Source organism: Ochotona curzoniae, unplaced genomic scaffold (assembly GCF_017591425.1).
Source record: "Ochotona curzoniae isolate NIBS_2020 unplaced genomic scaffold, NIBS_Ocur_1.0 scaffold_1852, whole genome shotgun sequence".
NCBI classification, from domain to species: Eukaryota; Metazoa; Chordata; class Mammalia; order Lagomorpha; family Ochotonidae; genus Ochotona; species Ochotona curzoniae.
Genome location: NW_024467087.1, coordinates 58,139,924 through 58,164,313, shown reverse-complemented (window position 1 = coordinate 58,164,313; position 24,390 = coordinate 58,139,924). Strand labels below are relative to the sequence as shown.

At 49.7% G+C, this 24,390-nt stretch overlaps 2 protein-coding genes across 4 annotated transcripts in view; one reads left to right on the top strand and one right to left on the bottom strand.

Moving 5' to 3' along the window:
- Positions 1 to 557: 557 nt before the first annotated feature.
- The window catches only part of NHSL2 (NHS like 2), a 292,586-nt gene continuing 268,753 nt past the window's right edge, over positions 558 to 24,390 (bottom strand). For all 3 annotated transcript variants that reach the window (XM_040999892.1, XM_040999893.1, XM_040999894.1), the window contains exons 2-8: positions 15,819 to 15,974; positions 13,851 to 13,978; positions 13,356 to 13,551; positions 11,468 to 11,599; positions 7,721 to 10,054; positions 5,449 to 5,581; positions 558 to 4,627 (exon numbers count right to left, since the gene is read on the bottom strand). In XM_040999892.1, coding sequence (XP_040855826.1) covers positions 4,306 to 4,627; positions 5,449 to 5,581; positions 7,721 to 10,054; positions 11,468 to 11,599; positions 13,356 to 13,551; positions 13,851 to 13,978; positions 15,819 to 15,974 — 3,401 coding nt within the window. In that variant the 3' untranslated portion in view covers positions 558 to 4,305. The remainder of the gene's footprint in view (positions 4,628 to 5,448; positions 5,582 to 7,720; positions 10,055 to 11,467; positions 11,600 to 13,355; positions 13,552 to 13,850; positions 13,979 to 15,818; positions 15,975 to 24,390) is intronic.
- Positions 16,499 to 19,842, top strand: RTL5 (retrotransposon Gag like 5). The gene is made up of 2 exons (XM_040999895.1): positions 16,499 to 19,657; positions 19,746 to 19,842. The coding sequence occupies exon 1, from the start codon at positions 16,516 to 16,518 to the stop codon at positions 18,178 to 18,180; it is 1,665 nt and encodes a 554-aa protein (XP_040855829.1). The 5' UTR covers positions 16,499 to 16,515; the 3' UTR covers positions 18,181 to 19,657; positions 19,746 to 19,842.

Here is a 24,390-nt window from a genome sequence, read left to right as displayed (position 1 = left end):
TCTATTTCATAGTATTCTAAAACTTTGCTTATTTCATATCATTGTTAAATCATTATACTTTGTGCTGCCCTTTGACAAAGGCACTTCTTTGCACCTCTTTCTCCCTCATCCTTTCAAATGCCTAATATTTTCATGACTCATAGCTGAAGTACATGCAAAGGCTTTGGAGGACTAGGGTACAGCGGTAGAGCTAGGCTCTCACCCCAAGCTGAAGTGATAGCACAAAACAGAGATAAAGGAGAGGGGAAGCAGAGGCTTGAATTAGTGAAGTTGTACCACCAACATTGAACGACTTACGTGGACAGTTTTACCCTTCACAAACAGGACACATTTGCACAAACTCTTTAATCCTTATATATTTTTTTTAACCCAAATGGTGAGTAGCATTGTTCCATTTGTTTAAAACTGTTAATGTACAAATGATCTAGGCCTTCTCAGTGGCTTTTAGTTGCCATTTCTGAGAGTCCCTTGGTAGTAACCATTGAATAGCACTGAGTATCAGGACAACATAATCGACCATTAGCTATTAGTAAAAATGATTCCAAGAGATTAAGCTATTTTCTGTATTCTGGAGTTGTCAGGGAATTTTGATCTTTCCATGGTGAAAGACACTTCTACAACTAGTTGATGCCTAACATTCTGCAAATAGAACTTCATTCCTTTGGCTTAAGGCTTTTTCCCTGTTAAAAATGTGAGTGATCCTCAAAAGAGGTAGCATTAAGCCTATAATCTCAAAGTAGGTGAATTTATCCCTTTCCTGAGAACATTTTTTTTTTTCAGATAGGAGGACAACAGAGCAGGAGGCACTAGGAGAGTCGGTGCTGGGAAGTGAAATTTTGGAGGGATGCACAGGAAAGAGGAGATAATGGACAGCAGTGACAGCCCTCCAGCTCGCTCATTGTTGCTGAAGGGCTGTCCTTGTACACATCCCAACTGATAGGGGTTCTAACTTGCCACTTGGAGCAGGTTAAATCAACTATGTTTCTAATAGCACTGAAGAGTACTTAATGCATAGGCATACAAAGATTTATAGTAATGGAAAAATAGATAGCACTAAAGCATTTGGTGCAACAGAGAGGAAGTTACCCTCTCAAATCAGAAGAGCCACACTCGTTTACAGGGAGAAGATAAACTGACTTAACTTTGTAGAGTGCAAACCATAGGGCCGGGACGAGGGAAGGCACTTGCATGGCCTTGAGAACGGGCACTTCCTTAACTTTGGCACTTAAGTGCCTTGTTCACCTTGCCCTAGTCCTGGCCCTTGAAAATCATATTCAAGTGAAAGCTTGCCACTGTGTCACACACAGACTTGGCAATAATGGAAGGCTGGACCAATGAGGAACAGAGGAATAGCATGAACTCATATTTTTCCTGACTGGTACAGATTTGAGGAGTGGGCAAGTGGTTGGGAAGATCTGTTCAGGCTGAAAGGTACAATGAGATCACATTGGATCTGCGTTGGTTAAAATGGATGTCAACTGGTCAATGTGTATTGCTGAAGTTAATATGAACTATTTTGCTGCCTGACATCTTGCCTCCTTTCTAGACAAGCTGTTGGCTTAGGGATACAGTTCATGGGAGCTGGGGCTGAAGGACAGATTGGGGCCCAGTGGGTAACTCAGGTAAATGAAGTAATGGAGGCAACAGGGAAGAGACATCAACAACACTTGCTCCTCTACCTTTCACATCTGAACCACATTTGAAATCAACATCCACCACACACAAAAGCATCCTTAGATACTTTCTTGACTCTTTCTCCTTCCTTGACTGAAATTAGCTTAACAGAGTGACCTGTTGCTTTGTGTTGGACTAGAGGGGAAAAGGGGGCTAGCAATGAGTTGAAATGGAAATTGACTCCTGGGGTCAACTTCATTTTACTCAGATCTCTTACGTATTCCAATTTAAAAATTTTCAATCATTATTTTGATTGTTTGTTTGGGACCGGGTACACCTGTTATAGAATATTGAGTAAATATGTCCAGTCTTGAACGTTATTTCTACTCATACAATTTTTGCCCCAAATCTTTTTCTTGTGCTAGTGGGAACAGTACTGGGCATTTGAGGACCAAACTGATAATGATGATGTAGAAGTTGTTTTAATAGTTCCAGGCCTATGGAATATTGTTGAGGAAAGAAAGAATCAAGGACACTGAAAAATGTAAAGGTGTCAGGATATTCAGCTTTAAAATCTTGGGAAAACCTCCAGAGGTAGCAAGGTGAGGGGAGAGGCAAAACCCATTAGAAGTAGCAAACAAGAAGCTTCCAGAAAATTTAGCAGAAGTAATAAGTCCTGTACTGTGTAAATCTCGTACTCAGTTCTAGAGTTCAGCTATTCAAAATGGTTCCCAAGGAGCAAACTCTGATAACTTTTCTCTTTTCCTAGGCAAAAGCACAAACATTCCTTTATTTCCCTTAAAGGAAAATGTTCACACTTTTTAGAATTCTGAGTTCAGGGCAGACAAGTGTGGCACGCTTATATAAATTAAGCCAAAAAATAATTTGTTTTTACTTCAGGAAAATGTAAGTAGTTCCAATATTTCCAAAAGCATCTGGGCTTATTCTAGCTGTTTACTCTTTTAAGTGGCTTCTATCTAAATCAGAGGGAAACACTGACTGCAAGAAAATTGGTGAGTCTGGCCTGTACCCGGAAGTCTAGAATTCAGAACTGCACCTACCCAGGCCTTAGCCTCATGTTTATACATGAGAGGCTCAAGTCTTCTTAGTGCTCAACACGATTTTTCTCCTCTCTGTCCAGGTGGAGTGTTGCTTGCTTCTCATTGGTGAGTAGCGCGTTCTATCAAAATTGAGATCTATTTGTCTCTGGAACTCTTACTGCATCCTTCAGGAGGTTGATTTATCAATCAATGTGTCAGCTATGGCATGAAGGAGGAAGGAGAGGAGGATCATTCATGGTGAAGCAGGTTCTTTTCTCTTTGCTTCTTAGGAAACAGTAGACAGTTAACTTCCTGTCATTGGGTCTTTTTATCCCTAACCTCCTAGAAGTTGGGTATATGAAAATTAAAGGAATCACTCCTCTTGTTCTGACTAGAAAATTGAGTTGACGAGAATATTTGGTGCCCATTAGCCTGGGAGAGGGACTGTGATTGTTCCGGAGCACTTTCAGCATCCCGTTTACACAAGTTCTTACTCTCCCCCAGCATGCTTAACTGAAAACTGGTCAAAATACAGAACCAAATGGGCAAAAAATAGCCCTTTTTCATGTCATGGGCCATAGAAACTTGCAAGGCTGCGTTTTAGATTTGGATAGATTAAAAAAAGTCTTGGTTTTTCAAACAGAACCATATTTCCTTCAAATAAAACCAGATCAGCCACCAACTATGAGCTGAACAGGCTGGTGGGGGGCAAGATTTTTTTTCCTTTTTCTGCTCTTTGAACCTTTGATGATGTTGTTCTTCAGCTAATTACTTTCTGTAATGAATATTATATGCAAACGAAATGAGAGTTCTTAGAATGCAGCACGAGCTGGGCACAGAGCCTGTGATTCTTGACAGACACTTGAAGGATCTCAAGACGAATGTATGAGTTACCTTGGCTAGATCTGAATGGATGAATGGTTGCCTGGTTTGTTGGCTGAGCTTGGTTCATCCATGCAATTAGTCTCCTTTTTAGCTGAAAGGGGGTGTGTCTCCTTTTTGTGTTTACTACAACTCATCACCCTGATCTCCGTGTAGACAATCAAACTGCAAAAGGCATGATGTTTCAGGACAGTCACATTCATATCTTGCTCCACAAAGGCCAACCAATCAACCCCATGCCAAAACAAGTGCACACCTGCACATTGCTCACTGGGGAAAGTAAAACTGTGGTTAAGAAGACATTAGTCTCTCTGTATCTCTACACTAGGCCATCAAGGCTTCCCCTGGAAAGCGAATAATCAGCAATGGTGGCACCTTCTGCTTCCTGGGTGTAAGTAGCCCCCAATCTTCTCACCCAGGAGTCAGCACTGGAGCAGCTGGGTCATTGTTTGGAAAGGTGGCACATATGCCCTCTCACAGAACATTTTTTTGAAGTTAATGCACACCATTAGAGGGGAAAAGATGAAGCTTCGTATTCATTCAGTCATGGCAAGATTGTAAGTATGAAAATGCAGTGTCTGCAGATGATTCAGATGCATGCTGAGGTCAGCTGTAAATGCAGTGGCCTCTCTCCTGCTGTCCAGGGCGTGAGCTAATATAAAAGAAATGTAGGCTCCTTTGCTATGTCCATGGTTCTTTTTCAAAACCCTTTCGCGTTCCCATCTCTACTCAAGTTTAGTAAAGAAACCCTGCTTGTTGACCCCAGGGCCTAGGTGCTGGGGTTGTCAGTGGTTTCATAGTCTTTTGAAAATTGTGCAATAATTCTCCGAGCCAGTGGGTTGGTGGTCTTCAGCAGTTCAGCTGCCGAAGGGCGGGACCGTGGGGTTGTCTTACTTCCCTTCTTCTGGAGCAGAGCCTTGAAATCATCGTTTCTGCCAGCATCTAGGCTGGCACTGTTGCTTGGGCCCACGATGGCAGCAGGCTCGCCGGTAGGAGACTCAGCTGTGTTCGTTACTGGTGAGTGGGGGCTCGGTCTGTTGCTGGTAAAGGCCTCACCTGGCTCCTTCCAGCCGAGCAGCTTTCTTTTGGACCTAAATAAGAGAAAGTTCACTTGGAGCAAATTCATGCAGTGGACATGAAGCAGCACTTCACAGAATGTGAACTGAGATCCTGCAGGCAGCAGCCTTGCAAACAGTCCTAGGGAGTGGCTTTATCTCTGGGCTCTAAATCTTGAGAGCCTGTTGCTGGGACTCCCGCCCCCACACTTTTATCAGTGCCCACCCTCGGCTGAAATCCCTTTGACCTATGCCTGCTGGTTCAGTTCTGCCCAGGTTCTGGGGGCAAGGACGAATTTAAGGTGTCAGGCTAGTGACTCTGAATTAGGACAGCCTAGGGGCTGATTCTTTCCTGAACTGGGGCTCCAGCTCCAATTACTAGGCTCTTTCCAGCTTTTTTTTTTTTTTTTGTGGTCACTGTGTCTCTGCCTTGTGTCTTGGTGCAATAACTGGCTTCCCAACTTATCTCTTTTTGCCCAAGTTCCAGCTTTGATACACTGCCTGGTACCCCACGTCACCTCTTGATGGGATTTTTTTGCACAAGGAATTCTGTGAAGGGTTAAATGTCTGACTGTAGACAGAGCTGTGAGAACAGATGGAGCCACAATAGGCCAAGCGGTTGCTAGGAGACGAGGGGCCTCTCGCTTGGCATTTGGTCCTCCCCTCCCCTCCTCCACTTCATCCAGAGATGTCAGTGAATTTGAGATGTGAGCCTGCAGACTGTGCTCACATATGCAGATATCTGAACTTAGTCTCCAGTTGCAATTTTAAAGACTGCTTAGAGATAGCAATGTTTCTTTCAGTAGAAAAAAGGAAGGCAATCGCATATAGATTCGAATAAGGAAATTGTTCCAGACCTGTGTATCACAGTAAATAAATCTTCAGTTGTGCGTGAAGTCACAAACACATCATCATCATCCTCTGCAATCCATTCGGCTGTTTTATCACTGATCAAACTTTTTTCTTCGATACTCGGTTCTTCAGAACGCCCTAGGCAAAAAAGAACCAAAAGGAATGATTTTGATAGTAATGGATGGGACAAAGCATATTCCCACATGTCATTTCATATGGTTTCAAGGTGATTTTGGAAGGACGGCAGGATGGAGATGTGTAGCATCTCCATTTTGCAGAGGAGAAACACAAAGTTCAGAGTCCAGTCACTTCCCCAGGGTGGAGGGGGTGGCGAAGTTCATTCTGGGTTCCTGTTCTCTCATATCTCTGTGATGGCAACAGGTGGCCAAGCAATTTTCATATTTTAAATATATCATTTGAAAAAAATAAAAACAGGGGCAGGCATGTGGCATAGTAGTTGAAATGCTGCATCCACATTGGAACGGATAGGTTTGGGTCCTAGCTCTATTTCCAATTATAGCTCCCTGCTAATGCATGCCCTGGGAGGCAGCAGGTGATGGCTCAAGTGCTTGGGCCCCTGCCACCCACTTGGGAGATCCAGATTGAATTTCAGGCACCTGGCTTCAAGCCTGGCCCAGCAGTGACTGCTGTGGGTATTTGGGGAGCAAACTGGAGGACAGAAGATCTTCTTTTCTGTCTCTCCCTGTCTGTCTCTCTCCATACCTTTCAAAGAAAAAGAAACGTAAATATAAATTTTAAAAAAATGAAGCAGCTGGGAGAGAGAGAGAGAGAAAGAGAGAGAGAAGCAAAGCTTACTCTAGCATGGGAGGATGGGACCTATCTGAGTCTCAGAGCAGCCTGGTGGAGTCCGAGGAAACCAATTCCAAAATCACCTGTGGCTGTGATTAACTTGCTTGCCTTGGTTAACTTATGTGGAAAGTCTAAATCAGCTTAAAGAAGGTCAAGAGGCTTTGAGACTTGGTGTTAAGGGGTCACAAAAGGATAAGAAGCATGGATGAATCATGAAAGCCACTAAGCTAAATGGAATAAAGCAGTCAGGAAAAGAGAAATATTGTATAAGTCCACTCATGTTAAGTTCACAGAGCGGTTACATTATAGAAAGAGACAGTAGAACATTGGTTACAAGGGGATGGGGAGGAGAAATGTAGGTAGAGTTTCCTTTTTTCAAGGTACAAGGAGTTCTAGAGATGGGCTGTTCAACAATGTGAATGCATTTTTTTTAAGAGAAAGGATTTATTTAGAAAAATTTACTTATTTGTTTTCAGTTTTGTTTGAAATTCGATGGGAAAGAGAGCCAGTGAGCCAGTGAGAAAGATCTTCATCTGCTATTTCAATGCCCAAGCATCCCCAACAGCCAGAGCTAGGCCAGGTTGAAACTAGAAGCTAGAAACTCAGTCTGAGTATCCTACATGAGTGTGGGTGACCTAAGCACCTGAGTCATCACCCGTTTCCTCCCAGGAGTATACACACCCAGGAAACTGTAATAGGCAGCAGGGCTGGGAGTGGAACTCAGGCACTGCAGCATGGGATGCGGGAATCATCGGCTACAATTTCACTGCCTGCCTAAGTCCTGTCTCCAACATAAGTCAGCTTAACACTAATTAACTGCACACTTAAAAAATGGTGAAAATGGTAACTGTTTCATCATGTGTATTTCACTGCAATTAAAAAAGATTAGGGAAAACCAGATGAGAAACATCAAGTAGCTTAGTCTTAGGGGTCCCAGAGAGAGAGCTGAGAAAGTGGGTTCCCTTTCTTTTGGAAGACATGAAGAAAAGCTACTGCTGGGTAGCACATTTCATTGCTTCAGAAGTCCACAAGCCTGCCACGATACTTGAACTCAGTTTGAGATGGTACTGAGTCTTGTGTGCGAACCTAGATCCAGTGAGTCTAGTGAAAACAACTGTACTATGAAATGGAGGAGCAGATCATAGGACAAGGGATGCATGACTAGCTAGGTAGATGGGGACTTCAGGTACTAAGGTGTGAGGATCCCAATCAATTTCACAATCTGAGCACCAGGAGTTCAATGGTAGACTGGGTCTTAGAACTCTCTCCCACCTCAGTTCCCTGTTGTAAGGGCAGTAGTGTTTTCCTTGTAGAGTAACACAATCCTCAAGAGGTGGTCTCTACTGACTTGGTCATCTGGGATCAGGACAAGCATTCTGGGGACTCAACTTTTGTCCCTGGCATTGTATTCTCACCTTTTCACGAGGGAATGTGATTGAAAGAAAAACCAGTGGGCAGTTTACTAACCCAGAGGGCTTGCCTCCTTTTCGCTGTCAGCTTGTGGCGTCGAAGCCATCCTTTTGCCAGGTGATCGCGACTCGTCGCTGATCGGGGGACACTTGGCATCTTCCTCCAGCGTGATGATGGGGCTCAGGGGCAGCCTCGAGTCTGCCAGGTAGGTGTCCATGTGTGTTATCTGCGAGGTGAGAGGCAGGTACAGCACACTGGGCTTTTTTGGCACGGGAGGTGGGATCTTGCCTTTCTTTTTCTCAGCTTCTTCCTGGCTCTGGAGGCTAATTCTTTCAGGCAGGGCTCTCCTCTTGGAGCCCTCATCCTCCAGACTTCCCCGGGGAGGTTGCTGCATTCCTGAGAAGAAAGCACCAGAGGAACTGGTGAAAGGTGTAAAGACAAGAGATGAGGGTGCTGCAGACTCCCCTGGGCTTCTGGCATCAGGCAAACTGCAGGCCTTTGGCTTACGCATCACCGTGTGGCTATCCTGGGGGTGTGGCCTGATGTGTGGAGCTGAGCTCTTGGAGGTCATAGCCAAGGAGGGTGAAGTCAGTGGGTACTCCTCGGGGACAGATGGAGGTTTGTGCACCAAGCTTGGGGGCCTTCGGGCCAGCGGAGGCTTTTCAGCCACAGGAGGTTTCACTTTTTTCTCTGGCAAACTGAAGACTTCTTCCGCTCCAGGTTCCTCGGCATAGTCAGGGCTCTCAACGTCATCTTCCGGCTCAGACTTGCTGACTGACCTCAGGCGAACAGAACGCAGGTCAGACTGAGTAACCATGGGCATGATTGGCTGGTTGGGACTGGTCTTCTGGGCCAACTTGGCCCCGAAATTTGTATTTGTGTCTGAGTGATGCCGGCTCACCTTGGTTTTGCTTCTGAGGGAAATACTCATCCCCGACAGATCTATATTGGTAGAAGAAGCCAAGGGTAGGTCAAATGACAGCTGTGACTTGGAAATTTTCTCCATGGGTGATGTCGGGGGTAGTGATGATTTCCTCTCAGGTACCACTGGACGTACCCGGACACTGCTGCTTGCAGTAGGTAAGTGGCCCAGCATTAAGGACATGGAGACCGTGGGTGTTGGTGTCTCTGACTGGCTGGAGTATCCACTGGAGGGTGACATCAGTCCAGTGGGCCTTCCTGGAGAGGAAACCTCCCTTGCCTCCACCTCAATGGAGAGTTGGGAAGGTGTGGTGGCTCTGGAGGTGGAAGGGGACGCCAGAGATTCTGAGCTGCCCTGAACTTGGGTGCACTCGATGACGGTGGTGCCAGTGGCAGTGCTGGAGCTGGACAAGGATTGGTACGTGTCACCGGACTTCCAGTTGGTAAGATACCAGTGGTGGGAAAATTGCGTACCTTCTGGATCTTTGAGGGTTGGCACAGCTGGTTGGCCCTGAGCATCTGGGTGGGATGAGTGATGTCCTTGATCCAAGGAGAGGCACAGGCTCCTGGGCCTGTTGTCCTTAGGTAGCACTGACCCTCCTTCTGATAAGAGGACTGGCTCATCTTTGAGCAGCGATACACTGCGTGTTGGTGGGCAAGGCTTCTTTTTGGCCTTCTTGAGTGAGATACTCTTAGATCTCTGCCTTCTGTGCTGAGCTTCCTGTTCAGCGCTAAGGGAAGCAATGTTGTCAGCACTGGTACTGCCCTCTGGGCTTGTACTGGCATAAGGCAGGGCACAGGCCTCACGGGCCTTCTGCTGCTTGGCACAGTCCACATCTGTAGTGCCTGAATCTGTGGGCACAGACAGTGATCGCTCCCGAAACCTGCTGCCCCCCCCAGAGCTGGTCTCCAGCCTTGAAGTACCACGGGTCAGAAGGCCCATCTTGGAAGGCCTTTCTGGGACCGCTCTTTGTTGAGTAGGGTGCTCAGAGTAGCCAGCTGACCTGCTGCATCCTGTGGGGTTATCACGAGCAACAAAGAGGGTAGCAGCCTCCTTAGGAACCAGAGGTGGGAGTGTGTTCAGAGAGACCCACAGCTTCCCCGAGGAAGGAGTTTTCCCATTTTCATCGACTTGATTGCTCTCGGTGGTAGCACTTGGTGTCATGTAGGTCAAAGCCTCTCCCTTCCAGGAAGTGGAGAAGGTTGACTCTGCTGGTCCATTGCAAGAACTTGGGACACTGTATACCATTCCCATGCTCTCCATGCCAGGAGGGCTAGGGCCACTATGTGCCTGGGAAGGCTCTTCTGGCTCACTCGAAGGTGTTCTTAGTACTCGTGAGGTGAGATTTGGGAACCGAGTTTCCTGACCAACTGCAACTCGTCCATGAAAACCTTCTGGAAGTGAGTGACTGAGCCTTATATCTGAGGGGGTGGAGTGGGCCACACTGTCTGCTGGGCTGTTGCTGTGACCTGGAGGAAGTAAACAAATAACATTAGTGGTACAGCAAGGGATTTGTTGCCAGCTATTGGAGACAGAAGTATCAGCTTTTTGTCATGAAGCATTTGCCAACAGCTTGGCCAGAATTCCGTGGTTCTTCCTTTTCATAGATGAGGATGTTGGGGAAGTTGGGTCTCTGCCCATCACCACACAATGAGTCATACAATGCCCTTGAATTGTCTAGATGGCTGCCAAAGGCTTTCTAGTTTTGATTATTTCTTCGAGAGCTGAAATGTCACTTGGGACTACCTTGGGTTTCTCTTAGAGTTTCACCCCGGGCTTAGGAAACATCCTAGGCCTCAGCATCCATCAATCTTGAGATGAGAGTAGAGGCTTCTGGACTAAGGACAGGACTGTGTGGCTTTCAGCTCCAGCAATGATGCTGGAGTATGCCAGCACTGGGAAGCTAAGAGTTTGCATTTTTGGCAGCTGATCCACATTTTTAGCTTTACAACAAGAGGCTTAGATAACTTATGTATGTGAGGAAACTCTCTAGATGTTCAAGACCCTCAAAGACTGTCACATACACAAGCCATTATTGCTGTTATATCATTACCATTGCTACTACTGCTATGGCCATTCTTTATAGCAGCCACTATTTGAGCTCTGACTGTGTGCCTGGCACAGGACTGGCAAATTGCATCTCATAACTCAAATCCTCACAATGACCCTACAAGGTCCTTAGCATTATCCTCAACTCACAAATGAAGGAGCTAAGGCTCAAAGCAGCTTATATAACTTGACAAAGATGCCCTGGGTTGTAAGTGGAGAGGTCAGGACTCACACCCACCTGTTTCCGGTCTGCTTTTTGAATGACATTCACTTAATGATAGAAATGGTTCTGATAAGATGAGAGTTGTAGCTATGACTTCTCCACATCCTCCCTTTTCTCGGTGAGAGGCCTTCAAAAACTTCATGGAGAAGGCAATTAAAAAATATGTTTATTTTGGTGCCAAAAATTTCTGAAATCATGCATACCAGTTTCTTTTTTTAAGAGTCCATAAAAATGCCTACCGTGAAAAACTGTATAGGGATGTCATCATTTTTTTGCACCAAAATAACTATCTTGTAATTCAGTTTTCTACAAATTGTCAAAGGTCCCCTTGTATTTGCCTAAATTTGGCATACAGGGTTATATTATGTTTATAACGGGAAACAAACATGTAACAAGTTTTTTAGTCTGAAAGACCTCTTTATATTCAGTTGCCTCCCTTTAGTAGAGGCCCCTTGCTGTCCTTAATTGCCACATAGGCTCTTTCAGGAGGGCCAAAGCCCTCCCTCCCCAGAGTCACTTTTGTTCCCATCACCACAATCCCACCTGGGTGGCAGGCCTGGTGGGCATGGGCAAGGGGAAAGGTCTGGAGGATCAGCTCTGGTGGGGTCACCTTGGTCTCGCTGGGAAAAGTTAGAGACTCCAATAATGGTCCGCCTCCGCCTCAGGGTGGACTTGGGGTTGATGGCTGTCTCTGTGTTAAACAACGAGTGTCGCAAACTTGCGTGTTTATCAAACTGCTGCCCTGTAGCCAAAATAAAGACACTTGGGTGATCGTGGTCTCTGTTGAAAGCACAGCGGAAATTGGCCCGAGGTAGAAAAGAAAGATGATGGCAGTAGCGATGAGTGTGAACAGCACCCAGGCAGGCGTCACTGCTTTCCCGCCCCTCCCAAGTTAGCCCTGAGCACACAGGCCACAACTCAGGTCACCTGTGAGTCTTAAGTGGCTTGGGGGCAGCGGGTTTCAACCCTGGCAAACACTGAAATAGATGGGATAACTTCTGAAACTTTAATCGCAGGACCTTGCTTATACTAGATGTTGCTGGACTGTGATCTTTGCCTAGAAAAGTACCCCCCTCTGGGCCAGTGGAGGCCAGTGTCTCTCAAAAGGCACCAGGTTGGCCCCGTTCCCCCCAGTCTAGGATGCAGCCTGATATTCTGCTCCACAGCCATCTGGTCATATTTGATCGTAGTTGGCACTTGCATGGGGACTGAACTCTAGTTTCCTTAAAGCATTGGGTTAGTTTTTGACTCCTGGCAAGTTGCTGGGGCACACCTGTGAGGCCAGATATGGAATTCTTCTCACTGTGTCTTATTCAGCAGCTGGCTGACCAGAACGTCCCCTGCCAGCCACACAGATGCACAGTCCTCCCACCTGCACCCCAGAAAGTGTCTCCACAGGCCGGACTCAAGAATGACCTTACTGACCGTAGGATGGATGTTTTGAAATGGCACCCAACATCACTTTGTGAGTCTCTCCTCCTCTGCCCTTACACTAGATACATTTCCCTAGGCTGTGGACTCTGTTTCCTGCCTCTGATTTCTCTGGATAGTGGTGGTGCCAGTGGATTACCCCATATCCAGGGAGTTACAGCCCTTTATAGTGAGAGCTGTCCTCATTGTCTTTATCAACTTCCCCAAGTGTAACATGGGATGATGCTGGCTCCCAAGATCCCTTGGATCCCTTTGGGTTACTAAGGTCTTGATTCCATCAGGTCCCTGGCCCCATCTCCTGAAATGACCATCCCCTCTTTGTTCTCTTACAACTGATGGAATGGAGGGGTGGGGCACAGGTTAGTGACAAGTATGCTATGGAGTGCTACTTGCCCTACAGCTACAGTCAGCTGAGTTATGAGCATCATTTCCTCACTCTCAAGGTTGCACGGCATTCTTCTTCGTCGTCGTCTTCTTTTTTTTTTTTTTTTTTGCCTTTAAAAAAGGAAATTTGTTTTAGTCGCTTTCTAACTGCCTCCTTTCTTGAAAAACTTGTCCAACAAATTGACCTCCTAAATAAACTGACTAGCAGACCTGGTATCTAGTAAAACTGCCACATGCCTTTGGTCTCTGTCTGGGTGTGACTGACATTCTGCTTTGACCTCCAGCTCTTTGCACCTCACTCTGCCTCCTCCTATCCGTATTTTCAAACCTAGCTTTTGGGCACAAGAAGTTGTCTCTTCAAGTGAAACAGAAATCACAAACTATCCTGCTATATAGGCTCCAAAGAGTCACAAGTTCCTAATGTTCTTAAGTCTTTTGTTAAGAAATTTTTACTTGCTTTCCAATGGTCCCAGGGTGGCAGTGCCCGTAGGGAGTGAAGAAAGAACAGCAAGAGCTCCCCTCTTCTGCATGCCTCCATTCCCTGGCAAGAGCCATGACCATGACAATGCAAGGTGAGCCAGTAGCAGAGAGTGGCCCCCCTCCCCCAGCACCTGGTGCTTTCTGAGAGGGTGGTCTACAGTGGCATGGAGGGAAGCAAACAGGTGGTGCTGAGCAAACTCTACCAGAGATGTTGATGGGCACAAGATCTGAGTGCGTGGAGCAGGGCTGAGGCCACCACTTCTCCTCTAGGATGGGTAGAGGGAAGGGGCCATTCCAGGCAGTTTGCTTGTCGGCTGTGGTAGACAGGCTCAGGGAGGCCTCAGGGGCCCTCACACCCTGGGTGGTAGTCTCATCCTCACTCAGCTGCCGTTTTGTAGGCTGTTGGGAAAGAAGGTGATGGGCAGGGTGTGCTCCCAACTGGCAATGAACTTGTGCCCACAGGATGGCTGTTTAGGCGGCGTGCTCGGAGGCTTCATCTGGGTGGGAGGCAGGCAAGCGTGGACAGGCCATCCAGCCAGGCACCTGCTGTGCAGGGCCCAACCTGATGGGGCCTCTGGGTGGCTCTGCTGGTGAGCAGAGGTAAACAGCAGCTTCCGGCAGGTTGTTTATACACAGCTCGAAGTCCACTGTCAGTGGGTGCACACTGGCTCTCCCAGGTGGGGAAAGAAGCAACTCACCATCAATACAAACTGCAGACGCCTGGCAGCCTGAGAGCTTGGGCTGGGGGTGGGCTCAGGGACCTCATCAGAAGAGCGGAAAGTCTGCCCCAGAAGTCTGGCCTCTGAGTACTGTTGCTCATATTCTTCTGAAAAATAGCACAGTGGAGACACACTCTAGGGGGCCACGGCCACATGCTGGGCCCATGGAAGACCCATGAGCCAGGTCTCCTGCAGGCTGCCAGGCCTGACTCGCATTGTTTCTTTACACTACTTCCTCATGTCTGAGCAACTGCGCTTAGAAATGGAAAAGCCCCTGCTTGCCAGGCTCGTGAGAGCCAAGGAGGACAGAAAGTCAATGAACGCGAGCTGTGTGTGTTCGGGTAGCAAGCCCTTATGCTCAATGGCCTCCACCTTAAGTGTTAAAACTCAGAGGCTCAAGATGGCTATCTTGTACTGCAGGGTCCTCTCTGAGGCTCTGCAGCTTTGCAGGGCCTCAGCCACCCTACCAAGCAAATGACGTATGGGAAACAAGAAGAGATTTGCACCAGGAAGTCCAGTCCAGAATTTTGCCTTGGCTGTCAAGAACTCTTACTTGAGCTTTTGTGAGCCTTGTCTCCTGCACCTTAGTCCCACTGTGCCTGGGAGTCAGGTCCAGGAGGGCTAAAGTGAAGAGAGGGGAGGGAAGGAGTTAGCAGTATAGAAGAAGAGATGGAAGTTCAGGAGCATGTTCAGGGAATAAGGATGCAAAAGATTTGAATGTGTTGGACTGAAGTGATATATTAGACGCATAAAGGAAGAAAGCAAAAGTAAAGAACAGACTCTATGTACGTTTGAGCAAAGACTTTGGTATCATGGAAGCAGGCTTGCTCTGGCTGTTTTCTGGTTGAGCTCCCCTCTTTGTGCTCATTCTGTGCTCAGAGTCCTCGGCAGCCCTTCCAGGTGCTTCTTCAGCCTCAGTGCACACACCTTCAAGGGAGGCAAGATCTCTGCCTCCTGAGGCAGTCCATGCCTTCCGGGGAAAATCAGGGCGCTTGGTCCTGCCAGCAAAGTTCTGCCTTATTTGGAGGCGAAACCTACCCACCTCTAAGTTTTCACCCATCGCTCCTAATTGTGCAATTCCGCCCCAGGTAGCCACACGGAGCACACTGGCTTTTTTTTTTCTTTTTCCCATGGAGGCGCTTTTGTTATTTGAACATAAGGCTAATGGTGTCCCTTAGCATCTTCTTTAGGGTCACCAATGGCCTTGGCTGAGAGGTGGGAGTTCTGGCCTGTGATTCAGTTGGGTGGCGGATCATTAGTTTCCTATTCTCTCTGGGTGACAAGACCTCTTTTACATTTATAATCCACTGAATACCTTGGGGAGAGATCCAGTCCCTCGCCAGGTGCTTCTGGACACCCAAGGGTAGCAAGAGATGCAAGTCTTTACATTGAGAAGCTCAGCTTGGGCAGGTGAGCAGAAAAAAGACAAACCTAGCACTATGTACTTCGTGGGCCAGTAGCTCCCTAAGAGGGCATGCGGGCAAGGCTATTGCAGGAGCAGAGGGTGTGAAGCCAGCGTGGGAGGCCCAAGAGATGCCCCCTTTGTTTGCCGGTGCTAGGATTCCAAAGGCAAGACTGGAGGGAACGTGCATCCACTTTGTGGGGGTTTCCCATTAGGCTCTTTTTTTGTGAATCGCTTTACCCATTGCACTGCCCTGCCTCGGCCTGGTCTTTCTCTTCCTCCTCCCATGGATTATGGAACAGGACAGCCGGGGAGTGGGGTGAAGCCGGGTGGCAGGGGAGAAGAGCCCTGAGAACAGAGGCTTTTAGAATCGTTAGTCTGGCAGGTGAAGCAAGCTGGAAAATGTGTGCTTTGTTTTTCCACAGGCTTTGAACCGTTGTCTCTTTTTCTCCTGCTGGTCCCTGTCCTCTTTCTTCGGTGCCGCCCTCCTGCCGCTGCGCATCTCGCCTCTGCGCTCCGGCCGCAGCCCCCCTCCCTCGCAGTACCTTGCAACAGGCTCTGAAGATTGAGCTGCGCCTCTCGAAGCAGCTCCTCTACGCTCGGGGGCCTGCCCGAGGAGAGGAACACGTTCACTGGCTGTCGCCATGACGACCTGGAGTGGGCAGTCGCTGTCGCATTTTCCCGACCCGAGTTAGCTGCAGCTAAGGAAGGAGAGAGTCAGTGAGAGGCGCAGGCGAGGAGGGGGGGGTGGGGGGGAGCGAGGCGCCGCGGCCAGTGGGCGCCCGCCGTCCCCGAAGTCCCGCCCCTGCGAGGAAGGGGTGGGTGGGTGGCGGGGGGCGGGGGGACGCGGCGGCTGCGAGGCCGTGCTTAAAAGGCCGAGACACGCCGTCTGCAGGATTTTTTCCCTGGACAGATCGTGCCGCAGTCTGCTCGCTTCTCGCTCCAGCCGCTTCCACCCAGCCGCCCGGCAGCCTGAGCGTCGCTTTCGTCCCGTGCCCTGCGCCTTCCAGCCCCGCGTCACCGCCTGCCCTTCTCCGGTGCCCGCGACGAGGTAACACGCCCCGGGCCCAGCCGCCGCGCCCTCCGCCCCGAGCGCCCGCTTTCCGTGCTCGCCCCGGTGGGTGTGGCCCGGTCTCTCCCGCGTCCCCGGTCGCCTCACGTCGGGCCGCTCCCGCACCCCGCCGCCACCCTCCCTGTCCCACCCCCCCGCCCGGAGACCCAAGGCCTCCGAGCTAATCAGGAATGTCCGAGGCGCCTGGCAATCTCAACAGTCTCCGCATGGCGAATGTAGCCCTGAGGGAAGAATTAAATGCCCTCCGCGGGGAGAACGCCAATTTGGGCCTTCAGCTCGGCAGAGCCCTGGCCGAGGTTAATTCCTTGCGGGGCAACGTCTCGAGCTTCATCCGCTGGCCGGGGCCCTCGGTGCCTGTCCTTTCCGAGGAGAACTTTGAGTTCCCGCTCGGTGAGATCGACGCCGCCCCCGAGGGGGAGCTGCCCTTCTTGTGCTGGCCACCCGCACGCCCTGAGTCCGAGTTTGTCTCGGATGATCTTCTGATTAACGTGATCCAGGATTGCAGTACCTTGGACGGGCCCACGGATCCCCCGATGCTGCCCATGGCGCCCCCGCCGCCCCCTCCCGCGTCAAAGGAGCCGCCCCCGCAGTCCTCTCAGCCACACCAGGAGCGGCCTGAGGTGGAGCCCTTCTCTGGAGACCCCATCTACCTGGCTGAATTCCTGATGCAGCTAGAGACCTTTATAGCTAACCATGAGGAACATTTCCCCCGGGACGCAGAGCGCGTGGCTTTTCTGATTACCTATTTCGCGGGCCAAGCCAAAGACTGGGCCACCTCAGTCACCCAGGAAGGAAGCTCTCTGCGTACCAACTATCAGCGCTTCCTGGATGAAACCCGTAAGGAATTCTGTGGCCCCATCCCGGTCCGTTTGGCTAAAAAGGCCATTCGCAGGCTTAAGCAGGGAGATGGCCCCCTCCGCAGCTATGCAGATAATTTTCGCTTCCTGGCCCAGTTCTTGTCCTGGGATGACTGTCGCCTTCAAACCCAGTTCCTCCGGGGCCTGCCGGAGTCGTACCGAAAAGAGCTCTTATGGTCAACTGAAATGGCTGACCTGGAGGAACTGATCCTTGAATGTGCAGAGATAGAAAGAAAACTGCGGACCCTCAAGCCAATCCCGCTCACTGGGCATCGCCTGGGCTATGGCTCTTTGTCTTCTAACACTAATGAGGCTGAAAGTGAGAGTGAAGAGCACCACAATGGGGGTGAAGATGAAGCCACCCGCAGGCGCAAGCTTTACCAAAAAATCCGCCAGAGGCGCTTGAGGTCTATGACACAAGAGATGAGGGAGAGGTTAGAGGCAGAGATGAGGAAGAAGGAGGAAGAGATGAGCAGAACGGTGGTGCTGGAGGATGAGGATGAGGATCAGGAGGTCGAGGTGGTGGAGTTAGATGAGGAAGAGCTGCAAAAGATAGAGGAGCTGAAGAAGAATGACGATGCCCAGGAGGAAACAGAGGTGGAGCAGGAGCCGGAGGACACTCCTGAGGAGGTGGAGGAGGAGTCCCAGGATGAAGACCTGGAGGAGCTCATGGAGATGGAGCCTGTCCTCGTGACCACTTCCACCCAGACCCCCAACGCCGTAGTTAACTTCCATGCTGAAAACTTCCTGGGTGCATCGCCTCCCATCATACAGCCTGGCAGAAGGAGGAGCCAGAATCGGGCCCCACTTCTGGAAGGCCTTCCAGGCACCAATTCGCCATTCTACAGCTCCCCGCCACTGATTCGCCGAGCCGGTCGCTTGGGGCAACGTCAGACGCGAAGACGTCCCCCAGTGCTGTTCCGCCTCACTCCAAGACAGGGGGGCCACCGAGCTTCTCGGGGCCGAATTCGCGTGTGAGTGCTGGGGCGAGACGACCACCCACAACACACCCTTCTACTCCACCCCCCCCTCCCTCCACCCTTTGCTATTTGCTGCCACACCTGCCCCATCTGCTGACCAGTCCTTAAGGGAAATCCAGACCTGCAGAGCCCGAAGATGAACTGTACAACTCTGGACTATAGTGCCACCATGACCAGAGAGCCTCGTGTGTCCAGCCAGGGCCTCTTGGGCAGGGAGGGCCAGCAATGGCTCTCTTCTTGTCCCATGGCTCAGTCCCACCTCAAGCTGGAGAGCAGGTTTCTGGGCCTCTTCTTGTAACTGAACTGGTCACCTCCTGAATTTCCCCTCTAGTTATTCCTCATCCTCGCCTCTCTGCAGTTAATCACCCCGTGTTTTACGATTTTGTCTTCTTCCTGGCTCACCAAGACTTTACCCAGTGCCTCACTGATCTGCCCCAGGGATTGAAAGGACAGGCTACACTGAACTCCAAAGCCACTGAGGTCAATGAGCAGATACATTTGACGGTGAGCAGAAGCCTGTATTTGTTTCACGTCACGCCTCCAGCAGAAGGACCCCACGTCTAGCCTACTGAAAGTGTGCCAAGCCACATGTCGAATGGACAACCCGAGACTTGTCAGGCTGTCGCTTGCAAGCCGCTGTCACTTCGGCATTTGAGTTTACCTTCCCTCAGACTGCCATCTCAGGAGCAAGTTGCCAGATCTGGGGCCTTCTCCTCTTACCACACTGCCCGTGAACAGAGCCCCACATGGCAGGCTCCACCTGTTTCCTTGGTGTTGCCCCAAAGGCAGGCAGTCAGGAGAGTTGGAGAGGGGGAGGAGGAGGAGACTTTGTATCCTTGGGGCTAAGTGGCCTTTGCTTCCGGGACAGCTAGAGAAGGGGCCCCTGGCCTGCTCCCTATCTCCCTCCAACTTCAAGGACTCTAATTCTGTGAGGAGAGAGGAAGGTTGGCTTTAGGGACGGCATCCATCGTACCTGAAGCGTACCTGAAGCCTTCACGTCTCTCACAGGGCGGTCAGTCCCTGGCCTGCTTGCTGCTGCGCCTCAGAGGGTGACTGCCTCCTGTGCACCCACTGCCGGGGGTCCTTGGGTGCAAACCCAGGTCTCCTAATAAAGAGACCCATTGCTTGCCTGGGGGCCAGAGAACACTGTTTCTGCACTGAAAACGAGCATATTGACTATGTCAGCTGTGGCCACGAAAGGCCAGCCAATGTCACTGCTGGCCTGAGCTGCCTCTGGACACTGTTCTTCCTGCATGGTGCCTGGCAGCTAGGCATGCACCACCAGGGTGTCTGTGGCCAGGGGGCAGAAAACAGTATGTTTAGCCTCTGTTCCTCACCGGAGTCTGACAGGCAACCTCAGCCCAGCCTTGGGACTTGGGGCCTGGAGGCCAGAGGAAGAGGAGCTGGAAGAAGAGGATTCACAGAGAGAGAGCCCAGTCCTCAGGCTGGTTTCTGGTGAGGTTCATCAGTGGAAGGTAAGATGCCCTCTTGTTTCTCAGTTTAGTTCCTTGGGCTGGGGAATTAGTGGAGTTGGGTTCCTATAACCTGTTGCTACCTTTGCAGATGATCCGTCCACGAGATTTGTAGCACATAGTCATTCTTTCAAAAAAAAAAAATTGGAAAATAGAGAAACTGAGAACAACAACAAACCCCAAACATTCTGAAGGCAAGCATTATTAACACTCTGCTACCTTTCTTTCCAGTGTGTTCTCCTCGTGTCTTTTCAGAGCTGAGATCATCCCTGCTAGCTCTTGATCTGCAGGATTTAAAATGGCTGCCACCTATGCAGTCATGCATGCCGAACAATTTATTTCAGCATTCTGTTCATTTGCTAGACATTTCAATGTCCGATTCTTTCCCATCCCCACCAGGGCTAAAGGAAACAAGCCTGTAAAGACCATTTTTTTGTGTGTGTCTGTTTTTCAGCTTATTTCCTCAGAATAAGAGTTCCAGAAGGGGAATTGCTGTTCTTCGAGGCTGTGGATCCTGGTTGCTGATGGTCAACACGCTGTCCCTGCTGCGCATGTCTCCATGGAGAACTGCAAAGGGCAGCTGCCTCGCTCCCCATTTCCAGAGATGCATCAGCCCAGGCCCTGCCTGTTCCCGTGGTGCTTCTCACCCTGGACACTTGTGGCCTCAGCTGGAGAAAGAGCCGACCTGCAGTGAGCCGATTTGCAGCCCTCTGGGGCAGGGGGCACTTGCGCTTCCCTTTGACCCTTCCCCCCTTTCCCCCCTTTCCCTAATCTTCAATATTTGTTGTGTTGTAACAGCCACAGGAGCTGTAAAGAAGAACTATGGGTTCTGGGAGCTTTCCTGGGTTGAAAGAAAGGTGGGGGTGGGGTGGGAAATGCATGCAAGGGGATGAAGGCAGCCCAAGGACTCCCAGAGGCCCGGGAGGAAACTGGTTTGAAGTAATGTGTTATTGTGTTATTGTTACATTGCTGTGTTGTGACGATAAGAAACTGCTCTGTATGCTTAAGCTTTCTCTCCTCAATAAAGATACAAAGGGTGTGTAAAGATTGTGTCTCATTGTGTTCTTGAGCGAGTGTACATAGGTGCCTAGTAGGCATCAGGTACCAGGTATTCCTGGGTACTTGCCTGAGTCAACTCTGGCCTGAAGTTTTCAAGTTCTTAGATTGGGAAAATAAGGCCCAGAGAGGTCAATGGAACCTGCCTAGAGTCCTGTGTACTTGTGGATTGCAGATATTGTGGGGATGGGAGTGGAAGCCCTGTGTGTCTTGAAGAACAGCATTGGTTACATGCGCGCACCCCGCCCCCCCACCATACACTCTGGAGTACAGGGAGGGAAAAGGGGCATTCCACTTTATGACACTAGATGGCGCTCTGAGACACCAGTCAGCTCACTGGTGAGGCCTTTGAAACAAATTCCCAGAGCAGAGGCGCCTTTCTAGCAACATCTTACCCTTCACTGCAATCTGCAGGGTCACACTCCACCTCATTCTAGGGTCTGCCCAGGTTGACTGGCAAAGAACTGGCCCTACTCCCCCAGAGAAAACAGGTAGGAAGGCTCATGGAGCCGCTGTTAGCCAAGAGTGTTGTGCCAGGCACTTTCATCCTGATAACAATCCTGGGATGGGGCGGAGGGGAGGCGGCTCAGCACAAGGCAGGGTCAGGCACGGTTCCTACCTCAAGGTGAGCCCCTGAGGCTTACAAGAAAAGTCACTGGGCCAAGGCTGATGAGCACTGAGAGGCTCTTTTACAAGCTGTTAGATTTAGGACCACTGAGGCCCTCTTTGTCCCCATTGTCATATATGACCAAGCTGAGCCCTTAGGTCTACCCTTTGCAAGGGGTCCTCTGGAGAGACAAACAGTGGTTCTTGGGGACACATTTGCTTTGCCCCTTTGAGAGGAAGGAAGGCAGGAAAAAAAGGGGTGTTTCTGACTTCGTGCGAGTCGCGTGCACTGACATAATAGCATTGCATGGCCATGACAATTCTGTGAGGCAGGCAATCATTTTACAGTTCAGAGACTAGGTTCCATGGGGATTCCAGAACCCATGCTCTCTCGACTCTGCTCTGCATGCTATCTTCCAGGAAACCTCCCTGACAAACTGGAGCCTAGCCTCACTGGACTCTGGGTCTTTGGCAAAGCAACTAAGTATGCCTCAGGTGCTCTGTTTCTGGAAGCTCCGAGGGAACCAGGCAGAAGGCAGCTCTGCCCTGGCAGGAAAGGGCCTGCTTGGTTAAGGCAATGCGCACTCAGAAATGGCAATGTCAAGTGTGTGGTTGGCTGAATATGTGTCTTCTGTGGATGAGCAAGGCTCTGTGATTTGGATTGCATCCATGAGCCCCGTGGCCCCTGCTGTGTTTCAAGGGACTGGACAAGGTCTCTACCATCGTCGGGATTAAGCGTGGCATTGCAGATAGGAGTGGGTGAACCCAGATTGGGTAATGGCCAGTTGGAGCAGGTGAGTGGAGGTAAGGAAGGCAGGATTAGCCTTGGCAACCCCCCAGCTGAAAGTGCTATGTGGATAAAGAGCTCTGGACTCTAATCCAACTCTTTCACTGACTCTGGGATCTTGCACAAGTCCCATCCCATCTGAGGCCACAATTTTCCTGTCTAGCTGCTGGTAAGGTCCAGGGTGAAGGACATGGCTTGCTATACAATAGGATCTCCACCCTAGTCTGGTTCATAAATGAAGAAGTGAATCAATGGGCCAATGCATGGAGACCTAGAGGCAGCCTGCTGGGCTTCTATAGATGGCATCAAGCAGGTAGGCCTAAAAGATCCCTTCCGAAATGGAATCAAGAGCCACAATAAAGTCCCTAACCTGGAAGAATGTACTAAAATGACCTTTACTAGGGCTACATGTAAAATCTTGCATCAGGTTCAGAAAACAAACTGCAGAGTCCTTCATGGGACAGATGGAGCTTAGAAGAAGTCCTTACAAAGAAAAATCTGAGCGTGTGGGCCCAGTGAGGTAGCCTAGTGGCTAAAGTCCTCACCTTGTATGTGCCAGGATCCCATATGGGCACCGGTTCATGTCCTGGCTGTTCCACTTGCCTTCCAGCTCCCTGTTTATGGCCTGGAAAAGCAGTCAAAGAGGACGGCCCAAAGCCTTGGGACCCTGCACCCACGCGGGAGACCCAGAAGAGGCTCCTGGTTCTTGGCTTCAGATCAACTCAGACCCGGCTGTTGGGGCCACTTGGGGAGTGAAGCAGTGGATAGAAGATCTTTTTTCTCTGTCTCTCCTCTCTGTAAAGCTGACTTTCCAGTATGAATAAAAAATTAAAAAAATCTGAACATGTGCGTTGTGGAGGTTCATATGGGTCAGCAGACTGGCAGGGCTATTGGAGGTGCTAATGCCTTCCTGGGCGCTCCCCATCTGGGGTTCTGGTTGCCTCAAGGGAGGGGACCAGGCTCTACCTCACAGAGGCCCTTTTGCATGTTATGGTCAAGGAGACACCAGACTAACGGGAAGGAAGAAGTGGGTACTAAGGAAAGCAGAGGGAAAGATGTTTCTTCCTGGGAAGCAGGCTCAACCATTTCCCCATGCATTTTCTGTGAGAGGAAACTGCTATCCGAAAGGCTGGGCAAGTGGCTCACTTTTGAAGTTTGATGGTGACACCCTGAACCCATGCTCTTAACTTTTGCACTCACACACATGCTAATGGAAACAGAATTTCAATTACTAAAACAACAAAACAAAAAAATAAAACAAGACCAGAGCAAAAGCAAAACAACAAACAAACAAACAAAAAAGCCAAAAACAAATCTTTCTAGGCAATTCTAACACCCAATCCATCCCATGGCCGAACGGAGCACTGGGGACTAACTACCCCAGATGACATCTCACAGGGTGTTTGATTCTGAACTTTCCTGGAGTGTTCCCAACAGGAGGCAGCCCAGGTGACTTGTGGGCCTGATTCTGGAAGGCTTTACTATCTGATTGCACGCTCTCTATACTGTGTCATCTCCTTCCTTCAGTTACAGCGCACACTAAGTGGTTAGGAAACACATCAGCAAGGGTCCGCTAGTTCAGAACACAGGCTTGTGCGAGCTAGCCCTTACCCTTTGTGGTAGCCTCAGCTAGCCTGAGACACCCTCTCCAGAGAGAAGCACCTCAGGGTGGGTGCACAAGTATGGGTTCTGAGGAGCAGACATTTGGCTCAGCAACTAAGATGTTGTTGCTCCAGCTCATTTGAGATGATGCCCCACCTCAGATCAGAGTGCCTGAATTCAATCCCGGGTTCTGCCTCTGAGTTGACCTTCCTGCTTCTGCACAATCTGGGAGGCAGTAGATGATGATCTAAATGCTTGAGTCCATCACTCACGGTGGGGGGCCTGGTTGAATTCTAGGCTTCTAGCTTTAGCCTGGCCTGGTTCTGGTAATTGCAGCATTTGGGAAGCCAATCAGAGGATGGAAGATCTTTCTGCTTAAATAGTAATAATAATAAAGAAGTCCAGTTTTGATAAAGTAGGTCCATCGAGAACCATAAAACTACAAAATTCATTACTGCAACTGGCTCATGGTGGGAGTAGGAGTTGGTAAGGAATAACAAGGTCAGAGACTACCCAAAATGTGCTGGGGGGGGGGGCGGGGAGGAGAGCTTCACCTCCAAGTAGCACTTCCTGCCTCCAGCCACACTAGGGAAAGCTCAGCAGGCCACTCCTCCCCAGGGATTCCACACGAGCCAGTAACACAAAGCCCAGGGCTCTCAGTTGCCCTGGTAACAGGGGGACCTAC